Below are 23,590 nucleotides of genomic sequence, written 5' to 3'. Positions count from 1 at the left end.
GTGAAGAAGTCTATGGAGAAAAGAGACCGCTACAACACAAGATACTGGACTTGTGTTTGGCTGACATAGCAGAGGAATTTTTTATATGGTACTATCACAGACGGGTTCACAAAAGAACACTTTCAAGTTGACCTTTATCAAATTTTATCACTTTACTCTCAGGAGAAGCACAAGTATCATAAACTAGCCAGCTTTGTAGTGGGTCAATTCATAAATCAAAGCTTTTTGCTGAAACAACATAAAACACATCATATTGGAACACATTAACCCTGATCTTTCCTCGCGTCGGTGATTGCTAAATGCCAGTAGACATTCTGTTTAAACCGTTGTATATTGTATAATCGCTAATCATCACCCAATAAAACATGGACAAAAAAAGCATGAGGTATAAGTCTATATGTAAGTGACACAGTATGTTCTCAGCAGGCCAGGTGGTGGATGAGACTCTGATGTGATTTCTGATGCCTCTGAAGACAGTCTGTCCCCACCCTCTCAACACGGGTTGCCTAATTGAGTGTTAATTTGGTGCTAATTATGTAACATGCTATCCCAGTGAGACGCCCCAGATGCCACGAGACGAAGGCGTGTGGAAGAGTGTGCAGAATAGCAAAGCAAAGCATTTAGGGATACAGTATGTGGCGCCCTGTCTGCATCTGCTCCCTAAACCTGATGAGTCACAATGCCAATAAAGCACACATCCTGCATTACGGTAAGAGACAGTCAATCAAGTCAGATTAAAAGTGAAAAGGGTGAAACTCTCGGAAATAAGGCCATTATCACATGACCCACAACTGATTGTTAAACAAATACTCCTCTATACAAGCAAGACTCTTTGAATTAATCATTCAACAAACATTTCGAAGTGAAAGTTTGGCCCCTGCATTACAAATTAAACAGATATTTTACCGTGAAAGTAATTAACATTGAAGCTGAGCTACTTCTCTGCAGCTAGTAAGTGGTAGGGCCAGGGACGGTGCTGTGGCACTGAAGCTCTCTTCTCCCTCTGCTCCTCAACATAAATATAACATGATTATGAGGAAGAGCTCTCTGCTCTTTTATTTATCAAACTCACAGAGTCTTACACAACATACACTGTAGAATACTCCGCATGGACACCAGAGGGGGGTATTAGGATTTAGCTTATTACATGAGAGTGCATATTTGTGTGCATACACTTAAATGTGTGTGTGTGTGTGTGTGTGTGTGTGAAACAGAAACACAGCATGACACTTCCGTTACAGGATAAGGTTATCGTTTTCTATATTTTTATTATTGTCAACAAAGAAAAAAGTAAAGCCAACAATGCTTTCTGACTTCTCTGTCTGTGGCTCTCAGCCCCAAGCCAATTTGTTCCAACTGAAGATGTAAGTCTTTAAAAAAAAGGTCATAATGATGGCTGGAAGCTGTACTACAACAATACTGATGTAGGAGCATACACTTCTGTAATATTTCTGTAATATAGATACGTAAGTCATGTCTTTATTATATCAAACCCACCTGGAGAGAAAAAACGATATTGACGTTTTTTCTCCTGATGGGTCAGAGAGACAGGCAGAGAGCACATCACTTGCTTTACTTGTGAATGCTGTAATGGTGAGGGAGATGACTGTAGTCAGTTCAACACTGACTGAACTCAGCAATCCCTCATTCAGCGCAGGGCCTTTTCTGCATTCACAAATAGATTTCAATTCTTGTCTAATTAAAAAGGAAAGCCTTTTTCCCCTGAAAGGCTCCCAGAGCTATATTGAGGGGTGGAGAGGTCGCCTGGAATCCATCAGATGTGATGCAGTTAATCAGAATAAAGCCTGCTCCAGTGCACTGCTAAACAACAACTGCAGGAAGGGATCCAACCCTCACACTGCACCACACTGGGATTCAAACCCATGTAAGCATGTAGGCATGATGCCTACAGTATTGTCCAGCTTATTCAGAAAAACTACAATAGCTGACAGTTTCTTTAATCTCTCTAAAATTGGTAATTAGAAGGATTTAAAAATAACCACAGAGACAGATGGAGAGAGCAATATGGTGAGCGAGAGGAAGGTAAGGGTTTGTCGGAGAGAATATAAAGAAAATGAGAGGACAGGGATAGAACCCTCACCCATAGTAATTACCTGCCTCTACTTCCTATCATTCTGAGTGACAACAAAAGAAGAAGAGAGAGGGGAGAGATAGGTGATAAAAAGGTGAGCATATACAGTGAGAGAAAAACCTGTATGACGCTTGTGACACCCACATCACTCTGCAGCAAACTGGCAAGTCTAATAAACGCTGACTCAACCTGCTTTAAACACATTCTGCCTTTCTCTTTGTTTCACATACACTTATGATTGAGGTACAGTAGGCATTCAGTAATCTGATCTTGAGCTAGCAGGGAGCAGAGGTGGTCATGGAGACAACAACGAGTCACAAGAGACATTTCCTGTCGTTAAGCATCTGAGTAGCTAGAAAAAAATGTGAGTGTAATCACAGTAAGGTGAATGTGACAATCAGACACATTCATCAACATGATCTCACCCACATCATCAGCCTACATATCTGCTGGCCACCTGTAGCTTGGCTACCCATCACTCAATCTACCATCATCTCATCCATCTTTTTCTTGCTTTAGATCAACCAGCTCTTATTTGGCTGTGTGTCCAAAGCGGCAACCGGCTTCAGGGAGGAACAGGTGGAACAGAAACTCTGCCATTCATTTGCAGGCATGCCTGGATGCGCACATACAGTGCACAAACAGGTATGCATTTACAGCAATGCACAGATGCAGAGTGATGGACATCATGCCCCCCCCCCCCCCCCCCCCACACACACACACAGACTTACAGTATAGGCATAGGCACAAGCAAAGGTACAGACAGCAAACCATTCTCACACATACACACACACACTGCAAGCAAACTGTATATGCTGACATTGGCTTCTTGGACAGCCTCCGTAACTGTGCAGGGATGCCAGATGAGGAGAGAAAGAGAGAGCAAGAGCAGCAGCAATGCTGCTGTAAAGACATCATTTCCATTGTGTACCAGGGAAAGTGGTGGCAACACAAAATGGTAATGACAGTTAAGGCGTTTAGTCATGGACTCACTGGAAGAAACTGAATAGAAAAAAAAACTCATTTTGACATAACCACCATTCTCTGAGGCACCGCTTTTGGGTCCAAAATAACTATGATGTAGAGGGACATACACACTGTATACCATTCAGTGCACCTGAAGACAGTGGGCAGGATAACACAGAAACACATGAATAAGCAGTCACCAAAGGGGCAAGTTAATATTAGTGTTACTGAGATCTCTTTTTTGTCTCCACCCCAGGGCTGAGAGGCTTTGACTGCACACTATATGTATGATTTAGAGTATTGAGTGACAAGGAAAGAGTGAGGGTTGCATCAACCTTATGAAGCTCTGTAATTCTACAGGAAGGAGCTGGGGGTGGAGACATACGTAGAGACAGACACACACAGAGAGAATGGGAGAAAGAGGCAGATTATGTCAGACATTGGTTGTACATGAACCTTGCGTATAGTTGTCTGATTTAGTTTGGTTTGTGTTATGCTGACTGGAGAAACAATTTCTGAGGACAGGGAAAGGAATCATTTTATTCCTATGTCTTTACACTCTTTGTATAACATTCACATAGTGTAGATGTGCACACATACATTTGTACACATGTCCCTAAAGTGTGTGCAAATTACTCTATGCTTACAGACTCTCACACACCTATTGAAACCGTTCATTAATTTGGACTCTGAGGATTTGCCCAAGACTGTGTCCATTGGTGCTCTGTGGCTGGGATGTGTAACAATCTCTCTATTTTCTGTGACTGTCCCCTGTGGTTGTTAATGGTCACCTTCTTATCTTTTAATTGGAAGGAGGTTGTTCTTTTCTTAAGGACACTGTATGATGAGATGGTTATTTAGGGCCCCCTAACTGAACTTCAGCCTTTTCATTTCCCACCATGAGAACCATACTGCAGCTGGCCCTGTTCTGATTATAACAGAACTGTGAGCAAATTTCTTCTGTTGAGGCGACGCCTACAGACCCAAAGTTAGGTGCTCACTGTCTGTTGGGGCGATGGGGAAAAGAGAGGAGGAGAGGAGAGGAGAGGAGAGGAGGAGAGAGGAGAGGAGGGGAGAGGAGAGGAGAGGAGGATGTCTGCAGGATGTAAGGGGCCAATTACCACTGGATTGCTGGCAAGGAGAACAGGGATTGCAGAGAGATCAGAGAAACAAAGGCCATAACATGATCAGTGTCAAAACGGCCAACATATACTGTAAATTCATTAGTGAAGGGAAGGAGGAAGACAGGCAGAGAATGAGAGTAAAACCATTAATGTAAGTACAAGGTGTTATACTGTAGTCAACAAGCTCACCCACAAAATTCCCACACAACGGGCCTCATTCACTAGTATGTGCATAGAAATGAACAGGCTGCTGGTTAACCAGCTGCATATATCACAGCCGGATCTGATGGGGGAAATGAATCAGTGTCACATTCCAATATGGAAACTCCGATATATAAGCTATTGTCATCTAAAAGTGGGAACAGGAACATTTTAATATATTAATAATTTCATTACATTTATGATGATGATTTATAGATTACAATGTCTTAGTTTTTAATCTTGTAATTAGTTAATAAATTGTGCATTAGCAATTTCACACTTTTAAATGTTGTATATTTAGGTCCAATCATTTTTTAAATAATTGTGGTTCTAATACACTGTTTACATTGAATAAATATTGACAATATAATTTTTTAAGACCGTGAGACATTTATGATTTGTGCGTATGCATAGTCTAAGGTAGCTCTACAGTTACAGTACACAAAATAAGAACAAATTCAGATAAGAACATCTTGATGAATCCCAGATTTGTGCTTAAAACATTTGTATGTACTGTTTAAGCACAGAATGAATGAGACCCAATGTGACCATTAGTGCTAGAGTAGCTGCTGTGTTTTAAAATGGGACTGTAGGAAACAGCTCCAACATTGCTTGAAGGGACAAAATTTTACAGTAATTCATGCATATACTTTAAATATCGTGTTCATCATTATCCCAGCGTGAAGATTAAAAGGACCTTGTCTTTCAGAACAGGCACTGGACACAAAATGGAAGCAAAATTATAGCTTACAGTAGCTGCTTGAACATACATTGTAATGTGTAGGTTGCATACAGAGAGGGAGAGAGAGATGATTAAAAGCAAAGTGCTGCACTAACGTGAGTGATTTATGTCAGGAGGAGAATACATGGTAAAAAAAGCTTTTTTTCCTATTGCCACAGCACAAGTAATACTGGTAAAATATTTTGCTGTAAGGTCTAGGCTAGGAGATACAATCACCACTAAGCTCTCCGGTTGTACCAGCGACTGACAGGCCACAGCATACGATGTGCAACATACACCGAATACTTTCAGTTGCCAACAACAAGACGGGATGCAAGAACCCCTGTGAACTCGATCAGCATTCTGCTGTTGCTCCATTCGTTCACCTGCAGTGTTGCTTGCACTGGCAGCCTTGTTGGGGGCCAGCCCGCATACAGCAACTGAACAAATATACTTCAAGGCTGAGGGCAATCATTTATTGTCCATCACGCTCCCAACAAAAAGTTTTGCCTTCACCTGCAGCATGACACTCTCAAGTGTCCATATCTCTACTCTCCTCCCTGGTGTCTGCACTCTGACAAGCTCATATTAGGTAAGACGCGCCTTCTTGAAGCTTGGCAACCAAGCAAAAATGACAAATGACAACCTGTGACTGTGAAACTACTCACCACATGAGCTGTCCACCGCCATAAGGAGCAGGCTTATAAAGGCAGTGCTCATGAAAACGTTTGTCAAGGCCTAGCCATATTTGATACTGCATATACCTGAAGAGTTCCATACATTTTAAACAGCAAAATACTTTAATTCTCATGGAAGATACAATTCAAAGTATTCCTTGAATCAATTCTGGGAATTTGAAGAAGATGGAGAGTTGAGACCTGAGGAACATGCTGGATTGATATAAAAACTGTTGACCAGGCCACTTAGAGCTCTATAGAGCAGAAGCAGCATCTCAAAGCCCATTTTTAAAGAACAATTAGCCAGTGAAAATATTATAAAATAATAAAATATTATTAATATTATTATATAGATATAGATATGAATAAACTAAAACTGTTGATTGGCTATTATAGGAAGACCAGTACAAATGACATGGCAGTAATCTGTGTTTCAGAATCCAACTGGGATACAAAACATTGTATTTTTGAAATATTTCTAAAAAGGATGGAGGGCCACTGGTTATGCCACTGATGTATGAACAGAAAGTAAGGTCAGCTGACTTCCTCAGTGGTTCTGAGCCTCTGACCGTTTGCACCCAGCACTAGAATTTCAGTCTTTTAGCTTGTTAAAGCTGGAGTGCGGGACTTTTATCTCCCCCTTCTGGCAGTGAGAGTTATTACAAAAACACTTTGCTTACGTCCTAGGCTCCACCGTAGATTACTCGCTATTCTCAGGCTGTAAAACAGTGGATAAATTGTTTTAAGCATCACACAACCCCCATGAAATGACTCGTTTCACTATCAGAATTTGATCCATTCAGTCAGTTATAACATTTGGAAAGTCTAGAAGAGCCACATGATTAAATGATTTTATCCACATTCAAGTTAGCAGAGGACTAACCGGAAGGTAGCCGCTCAGACGGTGGAAGTATCTGGTGTGCATGCTCTGCCCATAAAGCAGTATGCATTCATCCAGCCAGCGGGGGAATGTCACCTCTGACACCAGATTTAAAAACTCTGTGTACTGTGAAATACAAGGAGATTTAGCTGGTGGTGATAGGATTGTGAGAACTCATTTGGTAAGGGCCTGAATGTAACGGATGTTCATCTATATGTAAAAGTTCTGCACTGCAGGTTTAACTGCAGGAAGTTTTGTGGCATGCAGAAATGAACGTACTTCAAGCTGTTGAGTATGTAGAGGCTAAATATCTCATCTCAACAGCCTCAGAAATATCGGTATGTCTATTCCAGATGTGCATTCCCAGCCACCGAAAAATGCCATTTACTTACTAACCTACACTTCAAAAAGCTTCAAAAGACAGAATTATGATTTTAATTTCACTCCTGCTCTGGTACCGGCCCTATGGACCTAGATAATGATAATAACCAGAGACTGAGGGTGTGTGCGTGGGTGGAGTGGGGTAGGTCAGGCTAGATTAATTGTGGAGGATGTAAATTTCATTCGTCACATGCAGATTGATGTCAATTTTAATTGAATTAAAACAATGTGAACCCTGGCCTGCTTAGAGTCTAGGAGGACAGCTGATGAATAGTGATGAAGTGAGTTGGAGAACAAGAGCAGGGGAGTGGTGAAGGAGAGGGGGAGGAGAGGTTAGGGGTGAGAAAGAGAGACAGAGAGAGATTAGTTAATGACGAGAGTGATCATTGACCCTAAACTAATGAGCCATTCTGCTCCACCCTATTCTGGTAATAACACAATTTCACGAGTAACTCAGCTGCTCAGTGAATTCATAGGTTTTAAAAGCGTGCGGATCAACACGTCGCATAGATATCCTTGGTAATCTCATGCCAGACTATATGCAGGACATACTGGATGCTGAAACAGTACAGACAGTACTGCACATCTCACACATATCAAGTGCTTTTACAGTGTGTGCACCAGCCTCTCATGGGTGGGATTAACGTACATATGTGTGTACAGGTGCTTATATGTGTGTAGGAGGAGTCATGAAAAGTCAACTGCTGGAGTAACACTTATCTCAGGTGTGATTTTATCATCTTCTCCCTGAGGACATGTAACTGAGGACGACAAGGCCGGCACACTGCAGGCGGCACAACGTATTCACGCAAGACCCGAGCATATAGACTGAGAGATGGAAACAGTTTCAGTTGAGAGCGAACCCATCTCATTTTCTCACCCCCACGCCTTTTATCTTGCCCCACTCATTTCTCTTCTCCCCGCTCTCCAGGATAATATCAGCACTAATCGCTGCTTCTCCATCCATCTGTCCATCTTCAGCTTGATAGATGGGGCGGGAGAACAGACTGTGGAGGTGGATACCAAAGTCTTCTTTCCTTGTGTCTCTGCTGACTGCTTCTGCCTTCGTACTCTCCCACATACGCCAGGTGAAAGTCAAGCTACGGCCAAAATAAATAAATAAATCGCACAAAGACATGCGCGCGGTCCCACTCACACGTGCACACAGGCCGTAACATTTTATAAGGTTGTGAAGTATGCATGCTTTTGAAGGTGACCTTATAGCAGAAGAACTGTAAGGAGCCTTTTACTGCGATGAGACGATGTCCTGGATCACCTCCCTACACCTGAGCTCCTCATTACACACACACACACACACACACACGCAAACAACACTCTCTGTCTCTCCAACACACACGCGCTGCACATACAATATGCGTGTTGCCATATCTCAAAGATGAGATCTAGCTCAGAGAGGCAAGGGCAATCAGGTTGCTGCAAACCCTGATGGATGAATCTTAAATGCAACAGTGCCTTCTGGAGACTTGAAATCCAGCAACAATACATTCCGATACAGTGAGCAGGCAATAAAGCAAACACCACATGCAAAGACACGAAACACCTGCAGCAATCACATATGTATTTTATTGTCTCACACACACACACACACTTGTGTACAGTCCCAGTCAAAAGTTTACACACACTTTCTCATTCGAGTGAAGGGAAGATGTGTCCAAACTTTTGATTTGTACTGTATATGTATTTATTCACAGTACATAAAGCGTCTCCACACTCACAGAGGATATTCTACAGGAGGTAATGTAAGGTAGACGATTCCTCCCCTCCCCTCGATTTCTTCTTGCCCTCTGCACCTCCTATTCACTGTGCCAAATGGTACATTTACATTGGCCATAACCTCAATCACCATGCTTGCAGGCTATGCTGAATGTGCAGACAGATATTTCTACAGTGAGGGGATGCAGACAGAGGTATAATGGGAGCAATAGATAGAAACCCACGCCCGAGGCATCCATCAAACCAAACGACTCCATTACAGTAAGTCCGACAGAGGCAAACGGTAATGTGCACTGTGATAAACACTAGGATAATAGTCTGTTTATAGTCCTGGACACACTGTTTCTGCTGGGAAACACCAGCGAGGAATACAGATAAGATACAGGAGCACCAACCTCTCTATCTTTTTCATTCTTTCTATCTCTTCTCCCCTCTCTCCTTTGTGTTATCAGTCACTTTAACTCCCTTGTTCTCTTTATCCTTTTCCGCTCTCCCTGTATAATATTTTCCTTCCAGCAGCACGCAGAGGGAGCTGCATACATCAGCTGAGCAGGGCTTTTATCTGGTGTTATAGTATTGTAGCATTACCATCACAGTGCTGAAGTGAGGCCTGTGAGAACTATAAAAATTGAGTAGAAATGATTAAGATGTGCTATAAAAAAAACCGACATATCACACCAGACGCTCATAGGTATGCATATATACTGTATATTTTAAGAAGACAAACACACAAGCATGCATACATGATGTGGCCCATATACTATATGTGCATGTATCAATTAATCATCACTGAGGCATTGCTTCTTGTGCTTCTGATAGCAGAAGGGAGCAAACACAAGAGTAGACTAATCTGACCACACTCTGTATTCCTCAGAGGAACTGGGAAATAGCAAACCTGCTGCTGCTATGAATCAATTATAAGAGTACACAAAAAGGCACTCTCTTTACATGTGGGAGGTTGAGGTTAAGGTCAATGGAGAGGAAAGAGAAAACAAAATATTTCCATCTGTTGATTACTCTCGATATATATCCTGTATCGCGGCACAGGCTGTACCTCCACCTGGCCCCCATGTCCACATCCTCAGAGTGAGATAAGAACATTTAAATGCACCCTGACATAAACTGGAGAGAACATAAAACGAGGCAAGGGGTCGCTGTTTCTTTTACATTTCTATTAACCTGTGAAACATCAACGCTTGATTAAGGGGCTCCTGGATCAGCCTGATCTGAGCGAGCCTGTGTTTATGCCCATAGTTAACCTCTATTACAAGACTGACCTCAGTTCAGATTGTGGCTCCTCCGCTGCTTCTAATGGAGGCTGTTACACAGTGCAGCAGGGTGAGGACAGAACACACACATACACACACGTGAAAATTGCAGCGAGGCAGGGTCAAAGCAAAGGCCAGTGTCTATTGCGCTATATTTAAGATCAGTTAAACTTAATGACCTCCTTCATCCTCTTGGCCTATCAAATAAACTACAACATTAGCCCTCGGATCTCAGACACAGTTTGGCCTTTTATGCCTGCTGCTCGGGCAATATCGGTTTTAACAGGATGTGATAAAATATGGATAATCTCACGCCCACTTGAGGGGATGATGGTGTAGGTTTATTAAAGGCAATGGTATAATAAATGGTGTAATAATTATAATAATTTTATAGTAGAGGCACCTCAGTCGATGATACAGAATAGGTGACTGATACAGGCACCTTTTGTGATGCTGTAAAAAAAAAAAAAAAAAGTTCTCTACACATCAATTTTCTAATAAATAGTGACACCGGGTCAGTCACACTGAGTCTGTTTACTAAGGGACAGTGAACATCCTCATTCTGGACATGTTCTTCATGTAAATTATTTCATGTACTGCAAGAGGAGAAACAATAATGGGATCCTCACATCAACATGCTGCATTGAAGCAGTAGAACATCGCACCCCGGGTGTCAAATAAAATTACTTCCTCTGCTTTGATGACTTATTGACATTTCATTATAAGAAACATGCAGAAAGGTACCTCAGACAGTGTTTGATGTACAGTACCAGTCAAAAGTTTGGAAACACCTTCCCAATATAGAGGTAGGTAAATGTAATCAAGAATAAAATGACTTATTTCCCTCTTTTTTTTCTGGTTCCTATCGTTCAGCCAGGTTTATTGAATACACATCATAATGCAGACAGGCAACATGCGGGGCTCATACACTGCACAGAAAGAAAATGGTAGTTACGAACATGTCTGTCAGTGTTCTAGCATTTCTTTCTCTTTCTTTCCTCCCCTCTGTATCCTTCTCTCGCTCTATCCGCAGTCTCTTCTTCCTTCTTTCTGTATCATTGATGTGAACTATGTATATTTATAACCCAATAAAGCTTTTATGACCACTGTCATTATAGAGCATTGAGGTCAGGCTGACAGGCTAACAAACACACAAGGATACAGCCAAGGTATATAGAGCACATAAGCAACATGGGAGTGTGCTTGGAAACATTCAAACTATATACTGTAGCTCACAATAACACATATTAAAAAAACACATATTGACAACAACAATGTTAATAGGTCAGACATCACAAAAACATAAAAAACTGACCATTTAAACTGTAGCACAGGACCCAAAGTCTAATAAACCTACTGCTTCTCACATGTTTTATAGAAATATGCTGCCCATGCATGTCCCAGGGAATTTCTAACTGAGGTCCATAGGGAATCATGGAAAAGATGAGCACGTAGAGTACTCTGTGATGGAAATAGTGATAAAATGAGATCTAGTGTATCTACCTCCTATCTGCCTCATACTTATTGAGCTCCGCTGGGGATAAAATGCTTACCCATCAATCACCAGAGCAGCCAATCTGGAAGCTTTAGCCTTATCCAGTAGCACACCAGGCGCAGGTTGAGGTATGTATCTTCCTGTTTGATCTTGGCTAGATAGCAGGTAGTCTGTGTACCTCACACTATTATCGCCCTCATATCACATAAGAGCAATGACCAGCCACACAAATAAACACCAAACAAGATACCAATCAAATGCTAACACTACTTCTGTGTTGACTAACATAGACTAACATTGTATACTCACACACACACACACACACACACACACACACACACACACACACACACACACACACACACACACACACACACACACAGAAATGGTGAATCCACAAATAGAGCTCTACAATCTTATTTAGTTAAAAATCAAACACAAAGACCAAGCCAGCACAGGCAAAATTGTTTTCCTATTGTTTTAATTTGGATTTAAAACCACACACCCAACATGAGGCAATGCAAAGCAACCAGATGTACTGTGCACACTGAAACAAAATGGTCGGGATTATCTGGACCGGTTTGAGAGAATGAAAAGGAGAGAGGGAAAAAAAGTATTTGACCTTTTAATCAACCCTAACCAGAGTAGTTGACCTGGAAGAACACACACAAGTTGACAGCACCCAATCCTTGGGTCTCACCCTGGAGTCCACTCACAGTGAGAAAGAAAGAAAAAAAGAATGTATGTATTTATTTCTCTTGTGCGCAAATTACTGTAAGGCCCTTATCAGACAGAGTACTTTTTAGCAGCCTGGGGCGCCTTTTTGTAATTGTTTTTCGATGAGCGTGAAGCTTTTTGCTTGCTGCTTTTGTGTTGCTTAGCGCCTCACGTTTTTTCCGCTCTAAATGTCTCGTGTTTTTGCAGGAGCACCCTGAACGCCTCAAATTGAAAAAACTTCAACTCCGAGCAGAAAAGTGCCCAATATCATTTACGTTTTTTTCCCATTGTCCAATCGGATGAATTGAGAGGCGGGCCTTCTGTGGCGGTGACGACAATAAGTGGAGACAACAATCATGGAGGACAAACTAGCGGTGGCTGTTGCTGGATACCTGGAGGTATATGACTTTACCAACTGTAGTTACCATGATCTGAACAGAAAACCAAGCCTGGGGGTGAATTAGCCTTTAGTGAGATTTCAGGTAAGTTGTTTTGATTTGGTGGTTGCCTAGCAACAATTTAAAAAAATGCAGCAAGCTTCTTTTTTTTAAATTGTAGGCTTCAACAAAAAAGGCAGTGCGGTGTGCCTCGCATTTTTCAACCTGCAAAAAGTGCTCTGTCTGATCGGGCCCTTAATCTCCTGACCTTGGTCCTGGCTCTTTAGCTCTCTGTGTGAAGGGGTTTAGCCTATAGCCTTAAATATTTCAACACTGCTTGGTTGGCTGGAAAGTGCTGAGTTAGAAGACGAGATAGAGGCCAAGCCACAGCATTCAACCTCCCCCAGCAATTAACACAACAGCAGGATATCGCTGCAGTTTGCTTGCAGTGTGTGTATGTGTGTATGTGTGTGTGTGTGTGCATGATGTGTTTGGTACCATCCATTAATTTCTTCAAGTGCCTTTGCCTGTAACAACTGCTACTCTACTCATTCTTCCAACATCAACTACCTCATAGAGAATTTGTAAAACGGACAATTCCTTCCCTCTCCATGGTTAAAGACACAATTTCATCCTTTGTGATTCTCCTGAAAACTTACCTGTGACGGTGAGCTCAGTCGTCCTCCTGACCACAAAGCCACCAAACTGGACTTCACAGGTGTAATTTCCAATGTCATCTTCCTTTACCTCCTGGAAAGACAGAATATCTCTCTTCTGGATGATGCTAGCGCGCCACTGCTTTGGATGGCATTCCTGTGCATTAGAGAAGGACAGGCAGGTCAAACTCAAAACTTAAATATAGAAATCGCTTGAGATAAAATGAGATGCAATGGACGGATGGAAAGGTATTGTGTACAGTGTGTGATCAGGAGAAAAATATTCTGTACAAGGCTCTCTATGAAATTTATGACTTTTGCTCTGCTTCATAATTAATTACATCCATAAGATTTCAAGTGGTGTGAATTGGACACAAAAGCTTTAAAACATAACTGAGCATTAAAAACGTGGGTGAATGGTAGGGATGCATAGCTTGGCACTCTGACATAAAAACTCCATAAGGTAAAATGAGAAGGCTTAGCCATTATCCTACTTATCCAATCAAGATTTATTGCACTAAACTAAATATTCTCAATTCAATACTCCGCTAAGGCCACAGAGGACAGTGAATGTTATTTACAGAAGTCTATGCTGACAAAAAAAGTGTGTTTATTCGGCGTCTGTGTGCATGTGTGAATATATGTGCATGCAGGCACAAGGAGAGACTCCATGACATGATCTTCGGTGCCCTGGCAGGGACAGCGATGGCTCGGCAGATTCCATTCCACCATTGCTCCCGGCAACTTTCGAATTCAATCACTGTGGCTCCGCAGTGGTCCAAATAACTCTAGGTTCCAGCACTCCCAGTCATTACCCAGACCGTAATTGAATTCTGGAAAAACCTAGAGGTCGAGCCCGGCCAGCTAATCTACTGCTGATCTGCCTGTGATTAGTCTGGCCTGAACCCTTCTCCGGGATGCACATTGTTGTCCACAGGCCGTGCCTGACCTGGGAAAGGCAGGAACCCAGGTGATAGAATAGTAGGTACATGCTGAATAAAGATCAGGGACTAGGAGCATTTGGAGGACATCCACCCATTCCGCGGGGCAAAGAGTGACATTGCACAATTTTCTCTTCATACACATTTTGTGTTGATTATAAAAGCCAGCTCTGTAGTTGCCCTCTGCTCAGTCCTTCTTCTCTGTAGATGACTCTTAGAACGGTGTGGCGCACTCAGTAAACACAGTTTATATAACTCATTGTGATCACTGCATCCATACATAATCTGCCTAAATGATCTGGAACCACGTTTCAAACAAGGCTTTTAAACATAAACAGCCAAGAAATTAGATGGAAACAAACCAATGAAGCATTCAAGAGTATTTCTTGCTTGTATAATCACAAAGACAGGCACCCTCCTTATTACTCTTCCCTAACATATATCAGTATTCAAGACACACTCACATATAAAAAACATCAATTAACCTCAAATATACAAGTAGTACAAAAAATCTCATGGCAGTAGTGATGATCATACAACCACAAACATGCTAAGAACTACCTCACCTTGTACCAGGTAATGTCTGGGTCTTTGCCAGGCTCAACATAGTCATCGATATCAGGGCAGAGGATATCTTTAGTCTTGCTGAGCTCAGCCTTCTCAGCTCGTCTCATGTTGGAGTTGTAGCACAGGTTTGTGTCATTCTCCGCCACAGTGAGAGACATGGAGACCTTCATGCAGTATGTGGAGTTCCTGTGGACAGAAAAGCAACAAGACAAGAAGATAAAGATTCATTTTTACTTGTAATACTGCAATATAAATAGTACTGATGTTACATTATAGAATATAAGGCAGAAAAAGGGCATTCTTAATTGTGATTCACATACAAAAAACTTATACAGTGGGATTCCATGTTTATTCCCTTTGTTATCCTTTTAGTTATTTAATCCTTTTCCACTCCTGCTCTGCTTCCCTCCCCTTCTGCTATGTTTGAGGGTTTGGCAATAACGACGTGTTCAGCAGCTTTACCGAGTCAATGACTCACGCTCACGACAACTATTGGATTTATGGAGGGAGTCAGCTGGGCCTGGGAATGCTAATCATAGAGGAGACAAACCCTGAGATAGTCCCCACTGCACATCTTAAACCCACCCCCATCCTCCTCGCATCCCAGCAACCAAACCAAACACTTCAGTCCTGATGCACACACACACTGACAGAGATGAGGGATGCCTCTCTCTCTCTGTGTGTTATTAATGTTGTCTCATCATCAAAGCCAACATCATTTTATCCTCCACCACCACCAGTAACACAATGCCATCCCACTGCATCCGCCTCCCCAGAAGTGACTGTGATGGGGTGTTCCCTACAACAATTGGCCAACAGTATACGGACACCAAAAAACACCCAAAGTACAAGGACACCTTTGTTGCTATAACAACCTGGCTGCAGAGATTTATTGCCTTTCAGTCACAAGAGGTCAAGCACTGATGTTGGGCAAGAAGTCCTGGCTTGCATTTTGTGTTGCAGTTCATCCCAAACTTTATCAATGGAGCTGAGGTCAGGGATCTGTGCAGGCCAGTTCTTCCTCGTCAAACACTGAAAGCCAATTTCTTTATGGACCTCACTTTGTGTACAGGTACACACAAGGAAGAGCCATCTCCAACCTGGTGCCACAAAATGGTAAACGCACTCTAAAATATCATTAGATTACATGGTGTAGCATTAAACATAACATGCTTTTTGCAATTTTCTGTCATTTATATACTGTTATAATGTTGGATGTCTATGTTACACAAAATTCCAAAACATAAGGTGAATATATGTAAAAAAGGACATCTTTAAGTCAAAAGCAAGGGCTTCAGCCTGCTCTGAAAGCTCCATTTGCAAAAGTAACCTCGCATCCCCATCAAACTGATGTCAGTTAATGCATGCCCATGAACAGCCGTCCATTCCATAGTCTTTGTTGCTAAGGTTGTTCCACGGGCTGCTCATGTTGTCCATTCACACATTTCTGATTGGAATCGGGCTTGAACATGTATGATTATATTTGAGAAATTAATATTTCTGGTAAAGAACTGAAAAAAGGAAGTGAAATCCGACTGGTATTGTTTGTTTAAGTAGCCTCTGGAGCAGGCAGAAGTCTGCTGAGGGGCAGCTTCTGTGAGCTAACCAATCAAAATAGAGTGGGCTCATTGGGAGGGGGGCCTTAAAGACACAGGAGCTAAAATGGCCTGTTTCAGATAGAGGCTAAACTGAGGGGCTGTGTAAAAGGCCAGTAGAAGATAAATAGAGTTTTTTGAACTGTAAAACATGCAAAGATATTCCAGCAGAGTCCCAGAATAAAAATATATACCTGGAAATGTGCATGTTCTGTCCTCTTTAAGGTTTCCCTTAATTGGAACTAGGAGCATAGCCCAAACCATTAAAAACAGACCCAGACCATGAGTCCACATTCTTTCAAATGTGTTTCTGTTGTCAGCCACCTGGCCCAGCCTAACTGTGATCTGACTCGGTCAGTCACATTAGTCAAACGGTGGGGCTGTGTGTGCAGCCATATGGGCTTTCATTTCATTTCATTACATTACATTTACAGCTTGCCAGATGCTCCCATTCACTGTAAATGACAGGGTTTCATATGATCTACTCAGGTTATGGAAGCAATAAGGGAGTCACCTCTCTTATATAAACACCTCTGACCTCCTGGGGCCATAAAACACAGATGCAGACACATGCACGCACACACATGCTTAAAAGACAAATGTAGCCACGCGCAGCTGTGGAAGACTGGGACTAGATCGCAATGAGAGGAACAGAAGGAGAATAGCTGCCGGGAATGAAAAAAAAAAAATACTGTATACTTCTAGAACATAGAGGATGACTAAAAGACTAAAAGGGCATCTGGAAAATGCTGTAGGAAGCAAAAGTAAGATGTAAGATACTGCAAGAAAGCTATGCCCTCTTGGTGTTCAAATCTAACATCATTGACTCAATGCCTCCTATCTGGAGGGAACAGAGTGGGAAGACGCTGCGCTGTAGGCTTATAGAGTACACTTGGACAATAAGAATAAACACAAGCATGCAAACACACTCACCACCACAAATGTTGACACATGGATGCACATGTAGGCAAATCCACACACCTACAACGTCAACCCCTCCTTGCTTAATAATGGGGAGATGATCAGAAATGACCTCTCGTGCACCTGAGCCATTGAAGTCCCCAGGGAGCCAATAGAAGACATCTCTACATGTTAAATAATTCACAGCAAGCACCCTGTGGTGTTGTGGGAAGGTGTCAGCGGTGGTGCGTGATTGATGGACAGCCGGGGGTCGATGCACAGTCCTGCGGTGTCTTTCACGTCTGTCACATTCTATTTGAGTGTAACTGCTTTGGATATTAGTCTGCACCTCACGTTAGCTGTAATTCTCCACGCATTATTATCCCACATGTTGGATAATCTAATCATGGAAAGGAAATACACATGGTTTCACCCACCCCAGAACACAGACTCATTACTAGAATTATTATGAAATAATTCATCAGGTGAAACATAGAGGGAGTGTGGTGTGTGTGTGTGTGTGTGTATGTGTGTGTGTGTGTGTGTGAGAGAGAGAGAGAGAGAGAGAGAGAGAGAGACAGAGCGAGGAGGAGAGGAAGAGAGATTGATGGATCCGAACTGATGTTAAAGACCTTATGTGAGATGACATGCAGAGGAAAGTGAGGCAGAGAAAGAGCAAAGGAATGAAAGAGAGAGAGAAAGCAAAAGAAAGCACATGGAGATTGCTATGTAAATGAAGTCACCTTCACATGAGAGCGATTAGACTTACATTTCCAGACAGAGGACAAAGATAACCGTTCACACACATGCACAGACTAGGTGCACACATGTTTGCAGACAGAAAGACACACACTTCAGTGAAACTGTGTGCCTCCAAATCTCTGAGAAAAAACACCTGGAGGGCTTCAATGAAAAGCTGAACTTAACACAGAGGGATTTACCTATATTTATAGACAGAACACGACAAGTCGCTCTTGTAAACTATCCTGCCATATATACAGTGCAGTCAGAAGGTATTAGGGCAATGACACATTTTTTTGTTGTGTTGGCTTTTATACTACAGCACATTGGATTTGAAATAAAACAATGGCTATGACTTTAAAGTATTGTCTATCAGCTTTAATTGGTTTACATCCTAATCAGGTTGTATTATGATATCAGTGAATAACTGGAGGTTTGTGTGCAGCCTTATCTGACCAATCAGTCATTGTAGTCAAAAATATCTTGCTAGACTTTTAAGAAGTACACTTTAACTAACAAACATTGAACGTAATAAGGTGATAGACATCATACACATACATTATCTTAACAAGGAACAATTACATCTGGTATCACTCAGGTGAACCTTTCTTTCAGTCTTTCAAGCATCCGTCATGATTTTACATGTTAAAGAATAATTTTTGTAAGACATTAAAAAGAAAAGGTATTCCACCGGCATGATGTCTTATGTTAGACTTGATAAAATATTCTACTGTTATGCAGTGGAAGTGGTTGTGGTAGGAAGTATTCAGATCTTCAAAAGCAGCAATACTCACTGTAAAAATACTCTGTTGCAATCAAAAGTTTACTTGCATGTACTTAAAATACATAAAGTATCAAAAGTATCCTCATAATGCAAAATGGCCCCTTTCAGAGTGTTATTATATATTTTCTATTACCGGATTATTATTATTGATTCATTAAAATGTGAGGAGCGTGTTCATTTCATAGCTGGTCAAGGTGGACCTAATTTTGAGTATTTTAGATATTACTGAGTAGTTTAACCTATAATAAAAAAGAGAGACTAGGACAGCACTCCAATTTGACTTTTTAATATTGCCACAATATTAAAAAGTCAAATTGGAGTGCTGTCCTAGTCTCTCTTTTTTATAATTAACTACACTGAGGATCCAGCAACCAGTCCTCAAGATCTAATCATGAGTTGAGCGCGTTTTATCTTATTTTCTATTTTAACCTGTAACAATGTATTATATTTGATGAGATGATCATTATAGCAACCTGACCACCTCCCCACCTGTCTCTCCCCTCTTTACCCCTCAGCCCCTGTCTCGTTCTCCCCAGTCTCCCCAATGGCGATTTAAACCCTTATGGTTGGAATGAAAAGCTCCACTTGTGTTCTGGATCCCATCCCATCCACTCTTGTTAAGGAGGTCTCCCAGTTATCTCCTCATTCATCACAGAAATCATTAATTCATCTTTCAGCTCTGCTCCAGTCCCCCAAACACTCAAACTGGCTGCTGTCACCCCCATCCTCAAAAACCTGGACTCAACCCCGATATCCTGACCATTCCGGCCCATCTCTTCTCTTTCTGTCAAAAGCACTGGAACATGTCACCTCCCAACTCAAAGCTCACCTCATCTCCAATTACCTGTTCAAACCATTTTAATCTGGTTTCTGCACACAGCACAGAACAGAAACAGCCCTCCTCAAAGTCTACTGCAGCTCCTTCACCACTCCTCTGTCCCATGGCGTCCCCCTACATTCAGTGCTTGGTCCTTTCCTGTTCATCCTCAATATCGTCCGTCTACGTCGATGACATCCAGCTCTACATCTCCACTAAATCCATCACCAATGCAACTCACTCCAGTCTAACCAACTGCCTCACTGAAATTAAATCATGGATGCAAGCCAACTTCCTCAAACTTAACTGTGATAAATCAGATATGATAATCATCAGCTCCAAATCCCTCACCAAAGCCACTCACAACTTCTGCCTCACCATCGACAACTCCACTCTGTCACACTCCCCACACATCTGCAACCTTGGAGTCACTTTTGACAGCAACCTCTCTTTTGAACACTACGTCAATCTAAACACCAGAACTGCCCTTTTCCACCTAAAAAGCATAACTCATCTCTGTCCATCACTCTTCTTCTCTGTTGCTGAAACTTTGATCCACTGACTTGCATAACATCCAGAATTGATTACTGTAACAGTATTTATGACATCCAAAGTCCTAAATAAACTCCAGGACATCAAAAACTCTCCTGCTCCCATACATAATTATACCCCCTCCTACCTCACCGACCTGCTCTACTGCCGCACTCCTTCTCCTTTTTTGTTTATCATCCTTTTAACTTCTGTAAAGCATCTTTGAGTACCTTGAAAAGTGCTCTATAAATAAAATGTATTATTATTAAAAATGTATCATATGTTGTGTATGTGAAATCTTTATTTTTAAAGTAACTGTTAATTATATCTGCCATTAAATGTAGTGGGGTAAAAAGTACAAAACTTCTCTTTGAAATGTAGTGAGAAGAAGTACAAAGGAGCAGAAAATACTCGAGAAAAGTACAAGTGCCTCAAAATTATACTCACGGCAAGTGCTTAAATGTCCTCAGTTCTTCACTACCACTGTGTTCAGTATGCCATTATGAGTGATTTTGAGTATACTTCATTTGCTGCATTCATTCATTTGCTGTTTTGTTTTAATATATCCTACTTGCAATTAAATCACAGAGATTTTGCAATTGATTTCATTTTATATTTTAAAAAATCTTATCATAAACCATGATTGCCCTCATAAGCACAGATTCAAGAAAAACACGTGGTTGCGGAGGTCATTGAAACCATTGAAACACGTCTCATCGGACTAATTTTCACTGACATAAAATTTGTGAATTTGGCATGTGCAGTGTGTGCTCATTCTGAACTGCTATACAGTACCAGTGGCACTTAATGAGCTTTTAATTACATGTGTTAATGATGAGATTCATACAACCGAGTAACTCATTAGGTTGTTGGATTGGGGTACACAGTGAGCTGTGAGTTTAGTAGTTATATATTAGGCAAATTGAATACCAAACGAATACATCAGCCTTGTAATAAAACATACCTTTATGAGGTGGTTGCCATAATATGAGGTGCAGTTCGGATATCTGAGGTTTAAATGGATAAATTAAGGTCTCCTGGAGGTACTTTATAAAAGCCAAATGTGGGCAAGAAAAAAAGGAGTTTTTTCCCCTCTCTCTGCTTGCAGGGAGTTTTAGGGGAGAATGTTTGGGTCATATGTGCTAAAATGTGTGACTCAAAAGCTTACCCCTTTACAAAAAGACAATTGATTTCAGCTCAGAGGCAAATCTCTTGCAGTGTTCTGATTAGGGTATCTGAGAAGTTTGAAATCCCCCCAGCTCAACACAAGCACGCTGAGAAAGACAGACCTGAGGGCACTTTTTACAACTGTTGTGCTCTAAAGAATTACAGTATGCTCTGAATTTCAAACACGGCATTTGAATATGAGCAAAGCATTGTTAGAAGAAACAGTCAATAATCAAAGACAATATTAATTTACAGTAACACATTGTCTGGGAAGCATTTCTACCAGATTAGTGCTACAGAGTACAATAATGAAATACAGTATAGACTGGGGTATCGTTGCACACAAACATTCTCCCCCCGGTCACACTCCATGTATTCTGAAAGCCTCTCCGGGTCTTTAAGAGGCCTTCAACTGGGTTTATTAAAAAACTCTCTGAAATGAAGAGCTGCAATGAGCCGTTTATTGAGGGATGTTCTCCACTGCAAAGGTTAATAAGTTACTGCCACATAATTATGCATCTTGTATTAGGAAGGGTCTCTCTGCAACGGCCCACTAAAGTGTGTGTGTGTATGTGTGTGTTTGTGCTTTTACTTGTGTTTGTATACAGTTATCTCTCTTTGTCCACATATTGCCACTTGCCACTTCGCAATCATTGGCTCATTCACAGCTGTATAACTAGTAACATCCAATCATATTCATGCACGTGTACAGATTATGCTCACGCCAACGTCGTTTGCTGACGTAGCTCCTGCAACACCCTGACCCCAATGTGGTATTTTGCATTGTTGATTTAACTAAGATTTATGTTCATGTATGTTTATTAAGAGGGATTACCTTTAAGGACATATGCTTATTTGCTTTCTTTCCGAGAGTTAGAGGAGAAGATCAATACTCTGAAGTCTGTGCCTTATGGAGCTAGAGCTGGGAGAAGATTAGCTGCTGAGCATAAAGACTGGAAAACCGAAACAGCTAGTTAAATCACGTTGCAGCACATTACGTCGCACAAGTTCTGTTTATGGGCAGACTAAACAATGATACAACACACCATATGTTAGGCGTACTTTTGAACTTTGGAAAAACTGGGGAAAAGGGTGAATCTTCTCTTCTAACTCAGCAAGACAGTGTATAAACATTTTCTCCAAAATATCAAACTATTTCTTTGAGAAAAATATAATTTCACTATAGCAAAACTATATTATATAACTTATAAGCTTATATATAACTATAAAGCTGGTTAGTTTCATCTATAATAATCCATCATATTATATCAGTTGATATATTTTGTATCTAAAATCCTAATCTAAGATTATTTTCATTTTAACTGTATACATCTATTGCACTGCTACTAGGAGGGATTCAGCCCTCTCTATGTACAATTTTGAAGGTTTTCAAGTGTTTTACAGTGTGTTTATACTTAAGTAATGTTTTGATTTCTTCTTTTGCTGTGGCCAACATTTAAAGAAAGAGTGAAAATAAGGCATGACAGAAGCCCCATGTCTGAGTTTGCCTAGGGCCCCCAAATCACCAAATCCACCTCTGCTTGTTACTGTAAAAAGCATTTTAAATGCATCATCCCCCAGCATACATTCTTTTCCCTCCATCTTACCGTAAGACACAGGAATAGAGGCCCACATCCTGGAGGTCAGCAGGTCTGAACCAGATGGCGTCCTCCTCCTTGCTCATGCGCACGCCATCGAAAGAAATGGGCTCCTCAAAGTCACTGTGGCCAAGGCCGGAGCTGCGGTACCACATGAGGCTGAGGCCCACACTCTGTGCCTGGCTGTAGTTTGCCCGGATATAACCATAGAACAGAGCACACTTTAGCCGCACCGGCTCACCCTGTAGCACCCGGTACTTTAGATAGTCCACTGACCAATCTGTACAGCCATCCACTGCAAAGAAACAGAAAGAGAAAGAGACATTCATCAACACATTACTAACATGTGAGGGATTAAAAGATAATAAAATATGTATGAGCACATACATGTATGAGACGAATTGGTTGCAGTGTGATTACAACATATAGTAATATATTTACTGCACAATAATAAAACAATAGTATGCATCTTCACGTTACTTCACAAGAACATATGAGAGGGATAAAGATTACCAGGTCATAAACCACCTACAATAATCCTCCTCTTACTTATTATAAAACACTCCCTAAGATAGCTGTATTAGTCACAAAACACTAAGCTGTGTACAGTATGCAAGTATAAAACTGTTTCATATTGTATGAATATTAATGTCTTTTTTA

The 23,590-nt window shown here is 41.3% G+C and overlaps 1 protein-coding gene across 7 annotated transcripts in view; it reads right to left on the bottom strand.

The window, feature by feature from the left end:
• The window catches only part of il1rapl1a (interleukin 1 receptor accessory protein-like 1a), a 279,575-nt gene that overhangs the window by 70,876 nt on the left and 185,109 nt on the right, over positions 1-23,590 (bottom strand). For all 7 annotated transcript variants that reach the window (XM_044365095.1, XM_044365098.1, XM_044365099.1 and 4 more), the window contains 3 exons: positions 22,940-23,225; positions 14,797-14,983; positions 13,293-13,446 (listed from right to left, as the gene is read on the bottom strand). In XM_044365095.1, the coding sequence (XP_044221030.1) occupies positions 13,293-13,446; positions 14,797-14,983; positions 22,940-23,225 (627 nt within the window). The remainder of the gene's footprint in view (positions 1-13,292; positions 13,447-14,796; positions 14,984-22,939; positions 23,226-23,590) is intronic.

The sequence above is a fragment of the Thunnus albacares genome, chromosome 11, assembly GCF_914725855.1.
Source record: "Thunnus albacares chromosome 11, fThuAlb1.1, whole genome shotgun sequence".
NCBI classification, from domain to species: domain Eukaryota; kingdom Metazoa; phylum Chordata; class Actinopteri; order Scombriformes; family Scombridae; genus Thunnus; species Thunnus albacares.
This window is presented reverse-complemented; position numbering and strand designations above follow the sequence as displayed.